At 37.9% G+C, this 20310-nt stretch overlaps 1 protein-coding gene across 2 annotated transcripts in view; it reads right to left on the reverse strand.

The window, feature by feature from the left end:
- LAMA4 (laminin subunit alpha 4) overlaps positions 1 to 20310 on the reverse strand; it is a 211411-nt gene that overhangs the window by 86736 nt on the left and 104365 nt on the right. The window contains exons 5-8 of one of the 2 annotated variants that reach the window (XM_044676736.1): positions 15703 to 15917; positions 12414 to 12488; positions 9032 to 9183; positions 7199 to 7309 (exon numbers count right to left, since the gene is read on the reverse strand). In XM_044676736.1, coding sequence (XP_044532671.1) covers positions 7199 to 7309; positions 9032 to 9183; positions 12414 to 12488; positions 15703 to 15917 — 553 coding nt within the window. Of the gene's footprint in view, positions 1 to 7198; positions 7310 to 9031; positions 9184 to 12392; positions 12489 to 15702; positions 15918 to 20310 lie in introns of both variants that reach the window. The other variant, XM_044676735.1, reaches the window with a different exon arrangement.

Genomic DNA, 20310 nt, shown 5'->3' on the forward strand with positions numbered 1-20310 from the left:
GGTTTTGGAAAGAAGTGCCAGACACAATTGCTGAGCAGCTGTCAATAAGCTTTGAAAGACTGTAGAGAGTGAAACCATGTGGGATTAGAGAAAGGCAAATATTCAGATTTTTTAAAAAAAGGCAAAAGAATAGAATGTTAATTATATTGGTGACTTCAATACTTGGCAGGGTTCTAGGTTTATTTATTTAAAAAAAATTTTTTTTTAAACCCTTGTACTTCGGTGTATTGTCTCATAGGTGGAAGATTGGTAAGGGTGGGCAATGGGGGTCAAGTGACTTGCCCGGGGTCACACAGCTGGGAAGTGTCTGAGGCCGGGTTTGAACCTAGGACCTCCTGTCTCTAGGCCTGACTCTCACTCCACTGAGCTACCCAGCTGCCCCTTCTAGGTTTATTTTTAGGGAGTGTTAGCAAACATCTTGAAAGGTAAGTGGTCATCACAGAGAGATACCATACTTCACTGGCTAACCACTGTGTATCTAAAAAAGATTGGCAATTCTTAGAAGTCTGCTCAATATTGAAATATGGAAGCCAAGAAGATAATATAATCTTAGGTTTCATTAGAGTGTCCATGACTAGAGGAATGATGGATCCACTGTCCTCTGCTCTGGTCAGATTACATATGGAGCGAAAGAAGATTCAGTTCTGGGTGCCACATTTTAGAATGGACATTAATGGGAAAAGGGCATCTAGAGTAATGAAGAGATTTAAGATCATGCTACTGAAGGTTGAAAGAACTGGAAATATTTATCTTGGAGAAGAAAAGACACGGGAGAGACATGACCATTGTCTATTTTTTTTTTTATAACTAATCTGGGGAAAAGGGATTAGGATGACAGGACTGTAGAATCAGATATTTAGAACTGAAAGGCCCTTAGAAGTCATCTAGTCCAAACCTTCATTTTAAAAATATGGAATTTGAGGCCCAGAAAGATAGGCTTACAGAGATATTAAGTAATGGATTAAGGATCTGAACCCAAGCTCTCATTCCAAATCTGATATTATTATTATTATTTTTTAAACCCTTGTACTTTGGTGTATTGTCTCATAGGTGGAAGATTGGTAAGGGTGGGCAATGGGGGTCAAGTGACTTGCCCAGGGTCACACAGCTGGGAAGTGGCTGAGGCCCTGATATTATTATTTTAAAAATATTTACCTTCTCTTTTAGAATCAATACTGTGTATTGGTCCCAAGGCATAAGAGCAGTAAGAGTTAGGCAATGGGAGTTGTGACTTCCCAGGGTCACACAGCTAGGAAGTGTCTGAGGCCAGATTTTCACCCAGGACCTCCTGTTTCTAGGCTTCTTCTCAATGCACAGTCACCTAATTCTTGACTCTCAAACTACTGAGCCACCTAGCTGCCCCATCTGGCATCTTTTTAAATGCATCTTATTGATTTGATCTTGCTCTGAAAGACCAAAAAGTAAAGGATGAAGTCGTAAAAAGGCAAATTCTAATAAAGACTTGAAGCAGAAAAAAAGGCAAACTGGTTTAACATGAAGAAAGAAAATGCTAACAGTTATTTGTAATATGCAGAGTTATTTTGGAAGGTATGTGTTTTTCCCTTCCAAAGAACCTTTAAACACAGTTTGGAATGACCACTGGTCAGGTATGTTGTAGAGAGAATTCTTATTCAGGTATTGGTTGGACCATGAGAAAACATCTATTTGAGAGTCTGTGATTCTGTAATACACAAATGCTTTTATGAAAAAGCCCAATATTCAAAAATCTAGACTAAATGAGGATGTGATTATTCACATTACAAAAGGTGATTATTCTTTTATGAAAGATATACCCAAAATGCCAAATTCCTCCAATGAATTTGAAATATAATCATTCAAACATTATAGATATCTTAAACAAAATTATATGAGTAAGATTACATAAAGCAAGTATATGGATCTACCCTAGTTAGTCTTCAAGATTAATGGACTAAAGGAGAAGGATCTTTAGATGCTAAAGAAAAATTCCATATCTTAGAAAGGGCAGTTGGCTTGAATAGCTCAATTGCACACGAAGAGGTCAACAAGATAGTTAATGACCCCAAGGGAACAAACTGCCTGCCTTACTTTGTACTCATCACTCTTTTGAATAAGACCCAGAAGAAGCCTGGGAAATATGACTGACCTATAAGTAAAGGTGCAGTATCTAAGGCAGGGGTTGGCAACGTATGGCTCTCGAGCCATATCTGGCTCTTTTGAGGGCCAGATATGGCTCTTTCTGCAGGAGCCATAAAGTCAATTTTTTTTCAGGCGCTGTTACAGGAGCGGCACTGTGAGCACTGTATGGCTCTCACGAAATTACATTTTAAAAAATGTGGCGTTTATGGCTCTCACGGCCAAAAAGGTTGCCGACCCCTGATCTGAGGCAATCTGCCACTGAGCTAGGAGGGACTATTGAGCAGGAGAGATTATATCCCCTACCTGGAGGTGACAGACCTCAGAATCAAGGCTCTGAGGGATTAAAAAAAAGGATGGGTTTCTGACAGTTTGAGGCTAAAAGTGAGGGTTATTTCTTGTACTGAAAAGAATATTGTAACACTGTGGGCAAGTTCAGCCCCATGCAGATTGACTTAGCCTAGCAGTAGACTTAGTCAATATTAAAAGATAATAATTCAGATCTTTTGGAAGGACAAATACCAAAGCTGAAGCTTAACTACTCTGGCCACATAATGAGAAGACAGGACTAATGGGAAAGACCTTGATTTTTGGGAAAGACTGAATGCAAAAGGAGAAGGGGACAGCAGAGGATGAGATGGATAGATAGTGTCATAGAAGCAATGAACATGAGCTTGGACAGACTTCAGGATAGTGGAAGATAGAAGGGCCTGCTATGCATGGTTCATGAGGTCCCGAAGAAATGGGCACAGCTGTACCACTGAACAACAGCAAAAGCAGCAGATAGACCCAGGCCAGATGAGCAACAGAATGAATCCCATGATAAACTTTGTGAGCATCCTCTGCAGAAAGTTTTATAGTTCCAGAGTTGTGAGCTTCCTTGGCTACATGTGTGCCTTAATATCTTTAACTGTAAACTTGTGTTTACTATTCCTCCCAGGAAACTGTGTGTATTTTCAGTAGGATGTACTCCAGCCTTTGGTGGAAATGCTTTTTAAGTTCTCTTGTTATTATGCTATTTAAGCAAATGTTTTTGTTATGGACTAGGTCTACTGGTTTTTTGTTGAACATTCTAGTGAAGACAGGATAGCCTACCCATATATAAGGCTACTCCCAGAACCTTCAGAGGAGTAGTAGTGATCTTTTTGAGGAAACAACTTGTCAGAGCAAGAATGAGTTAGGAAAGTGAGCCTAGAGAATGTTTTGCACAAATATGCTCACAATTTAAAAGTTTTGAATATATTAGTTTAAAGGAATAAGAAATTTAACAATAGGAATATTTCTCAAATTATCAGTGTACCTTTTAGGGATCATACTATGGAGTCATAAGCCTATTCATAGGTCAATATAACATCTATCCATTTATTTATTTTACCATATTTCAATAGCATTTTTGATAAGCAAGTAACATATTTAGCATATGCTAATATCCTTTGCCAAATTCTCAGAGATGTATAGCTGGGCTGAACAAGATAGTGCTTTAGAAAAAAAATTATGGGATGTCTATGATAAAGGATGTTCTGTCAGTTATATTCCTTAGAGAATCCTTTCCAGTGAAAACATTTTAAAAATGCTTCTTAGACAAGGGATTCTGTAGAGTCCTGGGGTTTAAAAGAGTTTTCAGTGAAGAGCAGTGGTCCTAGAGAGAGAGGACCTGTTTAAATCCCACCTCTGATGTTTGCTTCTTAGGTGATGTTGTACAAGTCACTTTAAACTCTCAGAACAGCAGTGTCCTCATTTGTAAAATGAGGATATTCAACTACATTGCCTCTAAGGCCCCTTATAGCTTTAAATCTATGTTCTCTTCTATCTATCCCCTAGTATTTGGTCTGAAACATTTTTGGAGCAACAGGTACCTTTAAATTTGCCATTAACAGTAGCTGAACTTTTCGAATTAATACCACTCAATTGGTTAAACTCTGGAATATCTATCTACCTGAGTCTTCCTTCCTCCCTCCCTTCATTCGTTCATTCATTCCTTATCTTCTTTCCTTCCTATCTTCCTTCCTTCCTATCTTCCTTCCTTCCTATCTTCCTTCCTTCCTATCTTTCTTCCTCCCTCCCTCCCTTCCTTCCTTCCTTCCTCCATTCCTTCCTTCCTTCCTTCCTTCCTTCCTTCCTTCCTTCCTATCTTTCTTCCTTCCTCCCTCCCTTCCTTCCTCCCTCCATTCCTTCCTTCCTTCCTTCCTTCCTTCCTTCCTTCCTATTTAAATGCTTTCTTTCCAATAGAATGAAAGTTCCTTGAAGGTAGAAACTATACTTTGTCTTTCTTTGTGGTCTTCCATACCACTAAGCACAGGGCCTGGTATATATTAAATGCTTAATAAATGCTTGCTGACTGACCAAGTGATTGATCTTCACCAGTTGAAAGTGTTTTCTCTCTGGATTTTGCTAGAGCTCTGTCTCACCCTATTGTAGCACCTTTATGGTAGAAGTCTATAGTTATCTGTGCACATGGTAAATCCACTTTCCTGACTGGAAAGTCTTTGAGGTTAGGGTCTTTGCTATTTTTATATTCCTAACCCCTAGCACAGTATCTCATATGTAGAAGGGGCTTAATAAATGATGAATTTAAGTGATTTGACCTTACTCTTAATATATAGGGAAATCACTCTTGTAAGAAGAGTGGGGTGGCAGATAGATGAGGTGTGCTCTGGTAACCCCTCTTGACTGAATGGATGTGGGCCATTCACTCATGCTAATTCATTCACTCCTAACTGAAAAGACTCTTAGGGGTATAACTCGCAAGGGGTTTCCCCAAAATGGATGGATGGGATATAGATGATAGAGGGAGATGTTGGGAGTAGAATGAGACCCAAATGGCTCCCTCGATACCCAGAGCTGGATTAGTTGGGGACAATCCTCCCCCAACCCCTAATTGACTTCCCACCAAAATGGAGTGTTGTGCTCCTTACATCCTCTAACCTTGAGATGAAACCTCCCACCTTGAAGTCACTATTCCAACCCAGTTCAACTACAACTCAACAAGGGAATATTTAGGAACAAGATATTTGGGAATTGAGGGAAGGGATTGAAGGTTTCAGGGAAGAGGGAAAGGGTGAAACTACCCTAGTTTGTTTTGGTTTCTCCCAGGGCTAAGCAGTACTGGTTTTCTTCTGTAGCTTCAATCAGTTACTGTCCCAGACCACAGTAAGCTCCCATCCAAATAATCACTAATGGCTAGACAAGGAATGTAACATCAAGCTCCCACAAGGCTAGTTAGCCCTCAAGGGCCTGGCTCCCTCCCACAAGTAGTCCCAGTCTCCTTGACCAACTCAAGAAACTATAATATTTTGTCTTCACAATGTTTTCAGAAGATGTAGATTCAGCTGGAGTGGTTATGATGGCAGATGGTCAGGTAACACCTCAAATTTTGCCTTTGAAATGTCCAAAAACCTTACAGAGACACAGCCTCCCTACAGAGACACAGCCTCCCTAACTCCCTGCCTGTCCCCAAGGTCCAGAGAGCAGTGAGTGATTGTTGGTTTCCTTATCCCAGAATTCTTTCCTCACACCAACTGTCATTTCTCCTGGGTTCCTCAGAATTCCATCAAAGGCTTTTCACAAGGCATGCTTGCTTGGCTTTTTGCTTAGTTTCACCCAATCTGTTACACTCTGGATCTTAGCTTCCTCATCTGGAATGTAAGAGGGCTGGATAAGACGATTTCTAAAGGACCTTCCAGCACTAAATCCTACATTCCTCTATTTGAGGTTGGCTACCACATGATAAAATATCTTGACCACAGAAATTCATGAAAACCATTTATAAAGGCTTGTAGGTGTTGGATCTATGCTGGTAGAAAGGAGCTCTTCCACTAGTGGAATCATGGAACTTTCCAAAAGGAAAGTTCAGCAATTACAGAATAGAAATAGTAAAAGACAGTAAAAATACTAAAATCTGAATGGCTGGATGTGCTATTCTTGGGAAAATGTCTTCCTTCTTATAGCCTCAGACACATTTGAGAAGATCCTAACTATGATATGAAATGAAGAATGAATTGTATTCTATGTGTAGAAATGACTGGATCTCTATTTTGAACTTCCACTCCATTAATTTCACAGCCCTTCAAATACCACTGGAGAGAGGAATGTTTTTGCTTGTGCAAGCTGTCTGGGAGCCATCATTCTAAATTTGTTTGTTTGGGCTTACTTTCCCCAAGAAGTGGAAGAGATATTTTGTTTGCAAGTCCTAAATCAGGATCTCCCCTCTCTAGCATGCAAACACCAACACAAAATCCCAACTAATTTCCAAGGAATCAATTAAAACTCTTAATTCTAAACTGTTGATTCTAAAAGCTGCAAGTTTGTGAAGGGACCAATTAGTGCAATTTGCATTTTGGGGAAGCATGCCCCTTATGAAATCAGCATTTCAAATGTTAAAAAAAAAGTTACAGCCTTTAAAACTTTGATTTACAGAAAATTGATAAGATGGTACTTATAATTATAGCTTAAAACCTTTGCAAAGTGTAAAAACTGATCTGGTTCACTGTTTTCCCCCCTCTTCCCCACCCCTTCTACCAAAATTGAATGACTTAAAAACCTTTTAGTTATCCAGTGTGACTCTTGTCATTTTCATTTACTTAAAATAAAGTTGGCTTTTAAAATGGAAATTCAAAATTTTAATTTTTTAAAGTATTGATCCACATTTCATTTCTGTTTTTATCTTCCCTATAGTACACACTTAGCAGTAAAAGGCTAAATTTGTCAGCAGCAGTTCTATCCAGCAATATTTGCAATGGACTCAACCATTTTTATTGATGTCACCTCTTCTTAATATTGTCACTTAGCCCTCTCTACTGATCACTGGAATAAGAGAAAAGGAGCATAGGCTGCAAAAACACTTCTTAGTGCTCCACAAAAATCAGCTTCTAAAAGACATCAAGAGAAGATAAACAAGATTCTTGTCTGGCCCTGATTTATTTTAAGGTATTTGGGCTACTGCTTACTTTGAAGCCTGAGTTAAAGATTAGTTTTCTTTTTTTCTGGACCTCATGAATCCATTTAAAGAATAATAACATAAATTGTTGCTATTGTCCAGGTTTTAGTTTCTTTCTGAAAGTAATTCCAAGAGGTGAACACATACCTTTTCAACTAGTTCCTCCAAATCAGATTGAAGACCCTTCATAGTATTTTCAGCATCACTGATCTGTATTTTTCTTAGGATGTATTGGTTTTCTCTTTCTGAAAACTTTGCCTGTGGGGGGGAAAATGTATTTTGAAAGATTTGATTCAATTTGTGCATCAGTTTTTCCGAAGCATATATAAAGCAATGTTCTTATGAGACTGCTTAGAGTAAACGAAGGTACTAAATTCACTCGTGTTAGTGTACAAGTTGGAGAATCGCAGAGTTGGAGGCCATCCTGGGAACTTGCCACTAGGATCAATGGGAAATAGAGTTTATAAATTCATCTCTCCATGTTAGTTGGGAGTTTTTCAACTCTTCATGATCCCCTTTGGGTCAAAGATACTGAAGTGGTTGGTCATTTCTTTCTTCAGCTCATTTTACAGATGAGGAAACTGTGGCATCTATTAAGTATCTGAAGCTGGATTTGAACTCAGGAAGATGAGTCTTTCCGATTCCAGCCCTATATTCTATCCACTGTGCCACCTAACTGCCTAATTTATCATAAAGAAGATAATTAACTAAGACTATTTTAGGTCTAATACTACTATGACTTTACCCTTGCCTCTTCTGTCTTCTAGGGTCTTAGCTCTTTTAACAGAGCTATTGCATTGGACTTTGGGTTGAGTTTTAGGCAACATCAAATGAACAAAATAGGACATTATGCCCTTGTTGATATCGTGGTGTAGGAGAAATCAAAGGGCATGGGTACTACCTCTACTGAGGGAAAATAATTTTAATTCTATGAGCCCTAGTTAACCCACCTGTCAAATGAAGGAGAGTCTCATCTTAATGGGTAACCCTGGAGGTTGAGGCCAACTTAAATCCTACTAAGATGATCCTTTTATTGCAATTTCTTAATTGGAGCTCCTTAATGAGAAAGAACTGAGGTAATTTTATTTTTTTGTCTTGACTGGCCATGTTTGTACATCCTAACCACTTTCCTTATATCTTCTTTCACTGTTAGCAGACCAAGGTATATGAAACAGGTCAAGTGGAAAGACCCTTTCAAAGGATCTGTTTTCAACCTTCAACTCCAGGGGTATGTTGGTAAATGTTTAATAATCAACTCTTTAAAAAAAAAGTCCCTAACACAAATTAAGTTTAAATTGTTAATTTTAATTGAATTCAAACTTTAATTATTAACATTTTCTCCACCGTTTCCTTCTGTTTAGACCAGTGATGGGCAAACATTTTAAAGAGGGGGCCAAAGGAAAGGAAAAAAAAAACTTTAGGCGGGCCAATATAATTTATTAAAAAATAACAATGATACATTTTACAAAATTCTTGTATTTTTGTGATACTAAGCCCTATTAATGACTGAAAGATTATGAAGAAGGGCTGCATCTGGCCCACAGGCCATAGTTTGCCCATCACTGGTTTAGACAGTCAACAAAATGATATATCGAGTCTTGATTTGGGGCATATGCTGATTTCTGAGATGTAAATATTCACACTGAAAATTTGAGAATTAGTTTTATATTTTAGCTTCAGGATGGCCCCTGCTCAGCTCTAACACTCCCTAGGTGACCTTGGCCAAGTTACTCCTTCTCTGGGTACCAATTTCCTCTTTTAGCAAATAAGGATTATACTAGATGACCTCTGGAGTTCTTTCCCACTCCAAATTCCACGGACCTAGGAGGTTCTGGGCATATCTGTGTGCACAATCTCTTTTACATGACTTTCCTAGGCTAGCTAAGCTCTAAGAAATCAAAACAGGACTTGGAGTTGACAGGATTTATCTTATAAGGCTAAAATGGAAATATAAGTCAAAGACCCATAATCACAACATACCTTGAGGAGGTAAATAGTGGAATTGATTTCATTTACATGCCGGTGAGCAGCTACTCCAGACGACACACTCAACAAATTTGATTTGCTTTCATCGATAGCAAGAGCTGCTAATCGTAGGTCATCAGTCAAATCCCAGATGCATTTGTCGCAGCCTGGTGATAAAAATGGGAAAATGCCATTTTCTCTCACTATGCAATTTAAAACTGAAAGCATTCTGACTTTGCTAGGTCATGCATCATGCATCTGTATTTTCTTGACTGTTAATGTTTTCATTTAAAAAAAAAAAAGTCAGAGTAGTGTCTCCTTTCTCACAGAACCTGGTCCCTCTCTCCACAGCCCATCTATTTATTTACATGGTACATAACTTCTATACACATAGTTGTTTGTGTATCTCCCCCTGACAGTAGAATGTAAATTTTTACCTTTCTTTGATTTCCTGTGTTTACCATAGTGACTGGCACCTACTAGGAGCCTAATAAATGCCTATTGATGATGATGATGAGGAGAAGAAGGATGCAAGGCCCACATCAAAATAAAGGAGATCACTAGAGATAGGAGCTCCTGGGTTCAAATCTGAACTCAGACACTGCCTAGATGTGTGACCTTAGGCAAGTCATTTAACTACCATTGCCTAACCCTTACTGCTCTTCTACCTTAGAATCAATATTGATTTAAGACAGATGGTAAAGGTTTAAAACAAATGAAGTAGATCAGTTTATTTTAGGCAGTCTCTACAGGTATCTTAAGATATATTTTATAGGGCACAGCTGGGTAGCTCAGTGGATTGAGAGCCAGGCCTAGAGATGGGAGGTCCTAGGTTCAGATCTGGCCTCAGACACTTCCCAGCTGTGTGACCCTGGGCAAGTCACTTAACCCCCATTGCCTAGCCCTTACCACTCTCCAGCCTTGGAGCCAATACACAGTATTGACTCCAAGATGGAAGGTAAGGGTTAAAAAAAAAAGATATATTTTATATAGAAAATGTGTTTAGACAATTTGCATAGTTACTCATATTTTTATAAATGTATATATAAATCATATGTAATATGAATATACATAATTTTATGTATATAAATTATATTTTATATGCTTTTAAATATATAAAAATATAGATATATATTTTTGGGTAAGTGCAATAAGGTTAAAATGAACTTTGGTGGCAAAAAGGAATCATAAAAGGACAACTTAAAGTCAGAAGGAGTGTGTGGAAGAGAGCAAGGACTCATCTTATCCAATTTGTCTTGGCAGGAGTTTTTATGGATTGGACAGATGTACATGATTTTCAGAACTTTTTTTTTATCATCAGCTGGTAGAAATATTTCCCGCCCCCCCCCCCCCATACAGAGACTGTCTTTCTGAATATTTCATTTGCAAAGAGCATGGGTGGCCCAAGGGTGGGGAGCTAATGTGATTCTTTATACCCTTGTGTTGACTCCATTTATCCCTCAGACTTCTTTGAAAATTCTTCCTATCAGCAGAAAAGATTCTTTAGGGTGTCACTTAAAGAGCTTATTCCCTTTTCCAAAGAAAGAAGAAATTTTTACTTAGAGTTGGACCCAGGCAAAATTGTGAAGTAGATGAAGTTCTTTCACAGAATCACTCAACTTTTCTTTCTCCTGGTTTACTTCAAATTTGATGCCCTCTTCTCTGTTTTCAGTTTATTTCCAGGTATTTACCTACCACCCTCAGAAAACATGCCATGGTTTCCATTTTTCCTGATGGAATCTGCTTCTCCTAGAATTCAATAATTTACCTTTTCTACAAATCACCAACACCAAATCTCTTGTCTTCAAGGGCCTGGATTAGTTCATGTTAATATGTTAATGGCTGTTAATGTGTTAAGTCTCCTGAGTAAGATTTTTACATTTTAACCATAGGTCTCTTTTTGGATAATGTCATGAAATAGGAATCTGTCCTTGAGAATTTCTGACACAAGGCAAACCAATAAGAGACCCTAGTTTGAGGGTAGGTGAGGCTTTCATTTCTCTTATATTTTACAAATAGTGTCTATTTCAGCTAAGCTGAAACCCTAACTTGCTAGCTACTCTACTGAAAAAAAAATGCTCTTCAAAATTAAGACTGTCTTTTATGTCACTGTTTATTTCAATCTTTTATTCCTGGTGGATTTTTTTTCTTAATCATAACGTTAAAAACAAACCCTTAAATGTCAACCTTTCTATGTGGGAGCACATAGTGGTTTATTGTTGTTCGTCCTTCATTGTTGAAGAGGTGTGATGACCTCATGGTGTGATTTGTGCCTGAATTGGATTCAAGTGAGGCAGAATTACACAAAGTAGTTTGTAAATCTCTAGGGAAAGAGGAATAAATTAATAAAGGATGTGAAGTCACCAGAGATTCAGGAATTCTGAATTTTATTTCTGATTCCATTAAGGATCTGGCCTCACTTTGAAAAGGTTATATAATCCATTATTTCCATTTCTCCATCTATGCAGTCCTGGGGAAAGTCATCTCACTCCTCAGTTTCCTCATCTGTAGCATGGGGATGATCACATCTGCTCAGCCTAACTCATGGGATCATTGTGAGGATTAAGTGAGAAAACATAGCCCAAAGTGGCTTGGAAACTATGAATTCTTACAGAGGTGCCAAGTGTTATTATTAATCGTTCTCCCACGACTCCTCACAGAGAAGAAGTGTTGTGAGACAGTGTCTATAAATCACACTGAGATCTTCAAAGAATTTTGAAGAAATACTCCAAAGATCCTTTAAACCATTCCACCAGTGTGTAAAATGGCTCATTAGTAGATGACTTGTATGCCATTTGTTGTAATTGATTACCTGATCATGATTATTGATGAGTTTTTCTGAACTTAGCTAGACTCTCATCAATTTGTACTCAAAAACTTTCCTGCTTGGTAGGATCTACCAGTGTCTTAGCTACTACTCATGCAGCCTTTGGGGACCCAGGATACATTGCAGTATGGACAGATAATGAAAGTTAAAGTAAAACTAAACAGTATTTCCTTCAACAATCTGGTGAGTTATAATGCTTTTTTGATCATTGATTTGTTACTACTATTATCAAATGGACATCTTCATTGAGATGCTGGACTTAAAAGGGTCTTAATAAAATCTGTTTTCTAAAGAAAAGGGAAAAAAAGGAACTATTTCATTTTAGAACACTTATTGGTACCAAATGGGCCATGGATATTGCTAGTTGTTTGCTTGTTTGTGGTCCATTCTGCCAAAGGGTGTACAGACAGGGTTAACAGCATGGATTCCAGCATTCTCCAGCATGAGAAAGACTAAGAAAAAGAAAGAAAAAAAGGGCTTTTAAAAAGCCCACACCTGCAGGATATTAGAGAAAGTGGGGGTTAGTCAATCAGGTATTGTTATTTTTACTTATAGTTGGGCAGTCCATGCCTGTAGGTGGTTCAAAACTTTCTTCAAGGCATTCTCCAGTTTCACTGTCACATGGTCCTCCCCCGCAATTGCATACTGGGGAAACAAAAACAAAGAACAAAGATTTTGGATTTATTACTCAATGAGAGAAATAACCAGTGTTTTCATGTCTGCCATTTATATTCTGCATATGTGTGCCTATATGCTCTTTGATGGGGATCTTGTCAAGACTTTATGATGTTTTACCATGAGGTCCTCTTTAATCATCACACAGAGAAAGGGGGGGTGTTAAAAAAAAGATGAACTCTCTGGGAGAATTTTGTATTGAGGGAAAAATTAAAATTATCAAGAACTCTTCCCTTAGTCCTTCCTGAATCTAAGAGAGGTTATCAACTTTTTCTGTGTTAATATTTTTGACGATCTGATGAAGCCTATGGACCCCTTCTCAGAATAATGATTTTAAGTATATAAAATAAGGGGAAAATGATTATGTTGAGATAAACTTTTTTTTAAAACCCATAAAAATTCACAGATACCTGAAATCTATTCACAGATGCCTTGGGGATCCATGGATCCCAGGTTAAGAACTCCTGGATTAAACTATGCAAATGTTTGGGTTCCAAAATGTTCTATGATCCTACTGTGGGCATATGTTACTGGGCAAAACTAGACTGTGTTTCTTCAGTGAAAATTCCTTTCCAGGTTATTACAGATTATAGGATTAACTACCTATATGCCAGCTGACAGAGGACAGCATTGCTGGGCAGCTCAGTAATACACAGGAAGAGGACTCAAAGGAATAAACCTGAACTCTTGTGGTGTGTGACCCTGGGCAAATCTGATACTTAATCTCCACATCTTCCTATGAATACTGGAGAGACCATTAAGACCAGTTTATAGCATGATTGATACGTTAGGACTGCTTGGAAATGACCAGATTCCCATTTACTTCCTTGAATTTCACTGTAGATTAGTCATTGAAATTAGAAATCAAACAAATAATAACAAAAAACAACCAAAAAATCAAAACCAAATCCTGGAAACCCACCAGACTATTCTTCACCGGGTAGGATTTCATTTTCAAAACTTTAAAAAATACATGATGACTTTTCCATGCTTGAATAAAACTGTAACTTTTTTCACCTTTTAACTCTCTTAAAGGTTTGTGACAGCTTGATGGCTTGAGAAAGCTTCAGAGACATAACAAATTTATTACTTTCTAGCTGTTCCATCAAAAGCAGATTTATTAATCATTTCAGGGATATTATGGCTTTCTATTCCATATTGTAGAATATTTTAAAAATTAGCTGATCTAAGAACAATTTGTAACCTGATAGTTAAAGTTTAATGAATGAAGATTAAGAGATTTTAAGAACAGAGGCAGCTAAGTGGTGGTGCAATGGACAGAGTGCTAGACTTGGAACCCGAAAGAACTGAATTCAAATCCAGATTCAGATGCTTACTAGTTGTACAACCCTGGGCAAGTCACCTAAACTCTGTCATAGTTTCCTTTTCTGTGGAATGGGGATAATAATGGCACCTAACTTCCAGGATTATTGTGGAAATAAAATAAGGTAATATTTGCAAAAAGTGCTTGGTAAACTCTAAAGTGCTTTATAATTGCAAGCCATTTTTATTATTTAAGACCAGTTTGACTATCACCAATCTTTGTGAAACTTTCCTCTTCCTGTCTAATGTAGGCTGGCATAATGCTAGATTGCCCTCAATTCTAAGCATATGCTTTTGGGTCCTGCCATTAACTGTAGGCTTTTTAACTTTTGGTGTTTATCTTTACTGCCTTTTCTGCAGCCATTGCATAATTATTTGTTTTCCTTCTTGGCTCTTCTTTTTAGGTCTATTGAGATAATCCTTCATTTAGATAAGAATTTCTCAGTAGTTTTAGGTAGTATGGTGGTAGATTAACTTCACAATGTCTCCAGAATCAGAAAATCTCAGTTCAAATTCTGCCTCTAAATCATAGCCTATATGGCCTTGAGTAACTCACTTGACCTCACTAGGTTTTAGTTCTTCATTTGTAAAAGTAGAGGGTTGGCCTGGATGGCTGCTGAGGTACCTTCCAGGTCTATATCTAATTTCTTAGGCTAATAGAATGTTATTTCCATTTCCTGCTTGCTTCTTCTCTTCCATTATCTATTCCACAAAACAAACAAACAAATAAAAAACAAGTGTGGATTTTAAAATTAATATAACAACTAAGTATTATATTTTTATAAAATTTAATTAATAATAAACTAACATAAAAAACTAGAATGAAAAGGTACTAAATTAACCCAGCCCACTCATGAGAGCAAAAAAGGAAGGAGGAACTACAGAACTTACAAAACAATAAGATGACCATGCAAACATAGAGGCACAAGAGAGATAAAAGGGAATTTTGGGAAATAATGGAAATACTTGGATGAAGTCTAAGGTTCAAAATCTCCATTTATACACAAGAAATATATATTGACTTTTTTTTGTTAAAAAAAATCATGTGAAACATCTCATCTAAAGTAGCACATAGAAAAATCATGAAAAGCTTACCTGCTGATTTCTAGTTAAATTCTAGTCAAGAAGGAAAACTGACTCATGTTAATAAAAAACATCCAATTTATCAATTTGACTAAAAATTTGATTTACATTAAAACCAAACTAACCACAAAATAATTTTCCATCTTTTCAATATTTACAAGGATGGTAACATGAGAATAAGGCAATGAGATGGTACAGGGGCTAGAGTTCTGATCCTGGAATCATCAAGACCTGAGTTCAAATGAAGCCTCTGTGTGACTCTGGGCAGGTCACTTAACTCTATTTGCCTCAGTTTCTTCATCTGTAAAATAAACTGAAGAAGGAAATGGCAAACCACTCCAGTATCTTTGCCAAGAAAAAAGTCAGAACCTACTAAAGCGACTGAACAACAACAGCAACAAACATAGGATGTAGCCCAGCTACATCTGTATCAGTTTCCTAGTTCATGGCGCTTGCTTAATCTTCTATATTATTGAATTCATCTTGACAAAAACGTTTGTTATTCAATGAAATTGTGAAGCACTTTACACAGGTCAGTGCTATATTGTTGTTTAGTCAGTCAGTTGTGTCTAAAACTTTGTGACTCCTTTTGGGGTTTTCTTGGCAAAGAGAGAGGAGTGGTTTGGCATTTCCTTGGGGAAGGGTAATAAGATGGCAGCTGCAGGGTTTCTGTGAGGGAAATCTATCACTTAAATGGGGTAGTCAGTATTTTCCAAGCACAGGTGTATGTGCAAGCCATGCTCCCAAGGTAACCAAATGGAAATTTGCAATAAAATACCTGCACAGTTCTTGGCAATCCTGGCATCCCCGTAATATCCAGGGGCACATCGTTCACATTTGAATCCCGTGGTGTTCCTTAAGCAGTTGCGACATTGGCCTGTCTCTTCATCACAATCCTCAAATATCAGGTTGGGATCTGAATTTCCACTGCAGTCACATTTCTTACAGGTGCTCCCGATCAGTAAGGGGTTTCCATAGTAACCAGGGGCACACCTGAAGGGGAATCATAAAACTGGAATAATTAACATCAACAATTTCCTGATTTTTTTTATGCTTCTCCAGTGTCTCTTCACTTGGCAGGTAAACTCTCTTAGTACTTTGGAATAATACTTTAAAAACAAAAAAAATCTCTAAAAATCTTCTGTCTGACTATTAATATCTGAATGATAAAAAGAGTCACAATACCAATTCTCCTTCCTGTAGTGCTTTAAGGTTTACAAAATGTCCAGGCTAGGGGATGATGATGCCTGCTACTGGGAAGGTGGAGGCTGGTGGATTCCTCGAGCTGTCAGAGGCTAAGATGATTTGTAGAGATGGGATGGGGTCCACTGGCATGGAACATTGCATTCATTGTCAGAATTCTTCGATGTATCAATTGATTTTGCTGATTCTCTGCCCCCCCCTCCCCTTTTTTCCTTTTTTCTTTTATGAAAGTTATATGGCATGGCTCTCTAGGAGCAAGGAGAGAGAGGGATACAGGGGGAGATCTAATCAACATTAAAACAAAAGATATCCATAAAATTTATTCATTAAAAAAAGAAAATTTTTGTCCCTAATTGTGGCCTTATATGCCCCAACTGCACAAACTGTGCTGAATTTTACTTTCTCTGGGAATCATTCCAATTTTTATGAGGAGTGGAAAAATATTTCTCCTTCTGTCTTATGGGGAAAATGATGTGTATATGGCACAGTTGTACCTCATTAAACAAGCCTTTCATTTTCTTAGGACCCAGAACTCTAGTACCTTGCAAAGAGTTTAGTGGTTACAAAAGTAAAATTTTATTGTGAAATAAGGAAAAGGTCCAAGGTGTCTATCAGAGCCTTCACTAGGGATGGGGAAATGGAGCTTTGCCCTGTTGCAACAAATTTTGAGGGAGCTGAAAGCATTTGTTCTGGCCACTGACCCAGGGCTCCCAGTGGAGAAATAAAAGTCACAGACCTACATGGTGTTACCTCACACCGTGCAGGGATTGATGAGGCCATTGGGTCTTGGGGCATGGTAAGATTATCAGGATATGTGTTGCTTTTCCCAAAAGGCTGAGACTGTAGGTAGTATTGATGTTGGGGGTGTATGTCTATATGTGTGTGTGTGTGTGTGTGCGTGCGTGTGTGTGTGTGTGTTGAGGGTATTGTCTGAAATCCTTCCCCATCCATTTATCCACTCTATTTTCTCAGTATCTATACATGGATGTCACCCTAGCCATCCACTTTTCCCTCTCCAAGCCAATGATAGATGAGTTTCTATTCTAGGCAGGGCATGGTAAAGATGGAACCTCCTACCCTAGTACAAAGGTAATACCAGTGGATGCTTATGGTGGGTCTGTGAATCAGGTTGGGTAGATACCCTTCCCTGCTGACATCAGTGGTCTACACACACTCCTGTTTCTATTACTACTAGTTACCCTTGTAGTTTCACTCCTACTCTATATCAGATGGCAGAAGCAGAGGGGATCCACTCATTTGGGTGATTGGCTATAAGCGCTCTCCTGCTCCCTACCCACCTTAAAAAATTTATCCAAGGGCACTGTTTCCTTTGCTGCTCCTGAGTACAGTTTGTCCTGTACACCTTCTAGTTATGACTCTGGGAAATAGATCCTTCTTTGTTTTCCATGTCAGGTCATTCTGGACCCCTCATCTGACATTTTTATGATTTCTTTGGAACTGACCAGAAGCCAAAACTATGATGATATTGGACTTGAATACCTTCCTGGCATCAATCAGTTAACCAGTTAATTCAAAACCATTTATTAAATGCCCATTATCATCCAGGCACTGTGCTAGGGGTATACAAATATAAAAAATAAAACATTTTACATTAGAGAAGAAACTTAAAGGACTTCCTTTTTTTTTTAAATACTCTTTTCTACTAGATTAAAGAAATGGTTGTTACTGCTACTCCTCTATTTCTTATTTAAAAACAACAACAACAACAACAACAACAACAACAACAACCTTACCTTCTATCTTAGACTTGATACTTAGTTTTGGTTCTGAAGCAGAAGAGCATTAAGAGCTAAGCAAACAGGATTAAGTGACTTCCTCAGAGTCACACCTATGATGTGTCTGAGGCTAGATTTGAAATCAGAACCTCATTATCTCCAATTCTGGCTCTCTATCTGTGGAGCTACCAAGCTGCCCCTATTTCTTTATTTCAACTTGTTGTTGAAGTTGAAGTAGTTGCTGCTACTACTTCTAATTAGCTTTTATTTGTATGGAACTTGATGCTTTTCATAAAGCTTTCATTTACTATCCCATTCTATCCTCACTACAACCCTGTAAGTATACTGAACAAGCAGGTATCATTATCCCCATTTTACAGATGAGGAAAATGAGACTCACAGAAACTATTACTTGTCCAAGATTACACAACTCGTTAATGAAAGGTCCAGGACTAGAGGGCAAGTCTTCTAACTCTTATTATACATTCCTCAAACTGGCTTAATAATATTCAATTTGGCTCCCCTTCCTTAGAGGCATAGGGCATTTTTCTCAGTTAGGGGGAAAACTTGTAAAGGACTTAAATAAATGTTATTAGTTTAAAAATACTCAATATTTTTATTCATTAAAAAAACCTCTGGCTTATAAAATAAGTTAATTTTAAGTCCTCTAAGTTGTCATTGATTTAAAAATATTTCTTAATTAAGAAAATTAATTTTAGAAACTTTTGCTGAAGATGAGACACTAGGTTATTTTTGAACTCCATAAATATATCTGTAAGCAAATTCCATTATTTTTGAAGTGCTAATGCTCTAATCAAATATCTCTCCTCCCTTGCACAGTTCCTTCTACTATCCCTGTACTACCTATGAATCCTTTGGATTCTCTCGATGTGGGGGATCAAGAGAACATTTATAATTCAGTATTTAAATGAATCCAGTTTACTGTGATTGTACACATTCCCTTCATCTGTGCCAGTTGAAACCAATCAATGTCTTTGTCATTCTGTGAAACTCTTTTCCATTCTCTACCATCGACCTCTCAAAGAGGAGATATCTAGTACATTTATCTCAATCTCTTTACATTTTCAAAGTGCCGGATTGTACATTAGTCCCCCTCATGCACACTAGATTCCAACCTGACTAGTGTACTTGTTCCCCACATATGACATTTCCTGTCCTACTTTGGTGCCTTTGTAAGACTGTTTCCCCATGCCTAGGATGCTCTCTAGCTCTTTCTCTTTACTCTCTGACCCCCAAAGTTATTTTTTCAAATCCTTACCTTTTGCTTACAATTGACCCTAAATATAAGTTCAAGGACAGAAGAGTATTAAGAGTTAGGCAATGGCAGTCAAATGACTTGCCCAGGATTATATAGCTAGGAAGTGTGTGAGGCTAGATTTGAACCCAGGACCTCCCATCTCCACCTCTGGCTCTCTATCCAAAGAGCCACCCATGCCCCCTTTAGAGTTCTTCAAGGCTTAGCTCCGGAGCTCTGGCAATAGATCAGATAGGAAGACTGAGATGAACAGTTAAGGATGACACCTAGCTTGTGAGCCTTGGTAATTGGGGAAATGGTAGTATGGGAAAATAAGGAAGAGAGGAGGGTTTTGGGAGAAAGATAATGAGTTCAGTTTTGGAAATGCTGAATTTAAGATGTCAATGGAAAGTCCATTTCTGGTGCCTAGTAGGCAGTTGGCAATGAAGAATGGAAATTCAGGAGAGAAGTTAATGGTATACAGATAGATCTGAGATTCATCTGTAGAGAGATGATAACTGAATTTGTGGGAACTGATGAGATTACCAGGTGAAATGCTATAGAGGATGAGAATAAGAGGGCCCAGGATGGAGCTTTCAGAGACATACATGGTTTGTGGACATGACCTAGATGAAGATCCCACAGAGAGGCCGAGAAGAGCAGTCTGACAGAAGGAGAAACAAGAGAGTGAAGTCTTATAAAACCTAGAGGGCATCAGAGTCAACCATAAATAAGAATCAACTTCATTACTTAAGTCAAACATAATTTTGGATTCAAAATTGCCATTATTTGCTAGCTGGTACATAGCACATCCTCAAAAAATGCTTGTTGCCTGACTGATTCCTAATAATGTTTTGTCCTTTTTAAAAGTCCAGTATAAACTCTGCCCAAAGGGCTATAAAACCGTTTTCATCCCATAATACCACTATTGGGTCTGTTTCCCAAAGAGATAATAAAAAAGAGGAAGAGATCTACTTGCATAGAAATATTTGTAGCAGTTCTTTTTGTGGTGGCAAAGAATTGGAAATTGAGGGAATGTCCATCAATTGGGGAATGGCTGAACAAATTGTGGGACATTGTGATGGAATATTATTGTGCCATAAGAAATGATAAGCAAAATGATTTCAGAAACAGCTGAAAAGATCCGAATGAACTGATACAGAGTGAAATAGACAGATCTGGGAGAACATTG

This window comes from Gracilinanus agilis, chromosome 4 (genome assembly GCF_016433145.1).
Source record: "Gracilinanus agilis isolate LMUSP501 chromosome 4, AgileGrace, whole genome shotgun sequence".
Taxonomy (NCBI): domain Eukaryota; kingdom Metazoa; phylum Chordata; class Mammalia; order Didelphimorphia; family Didelphidae; genus Gracilinanus; species Gracilinanus agilis.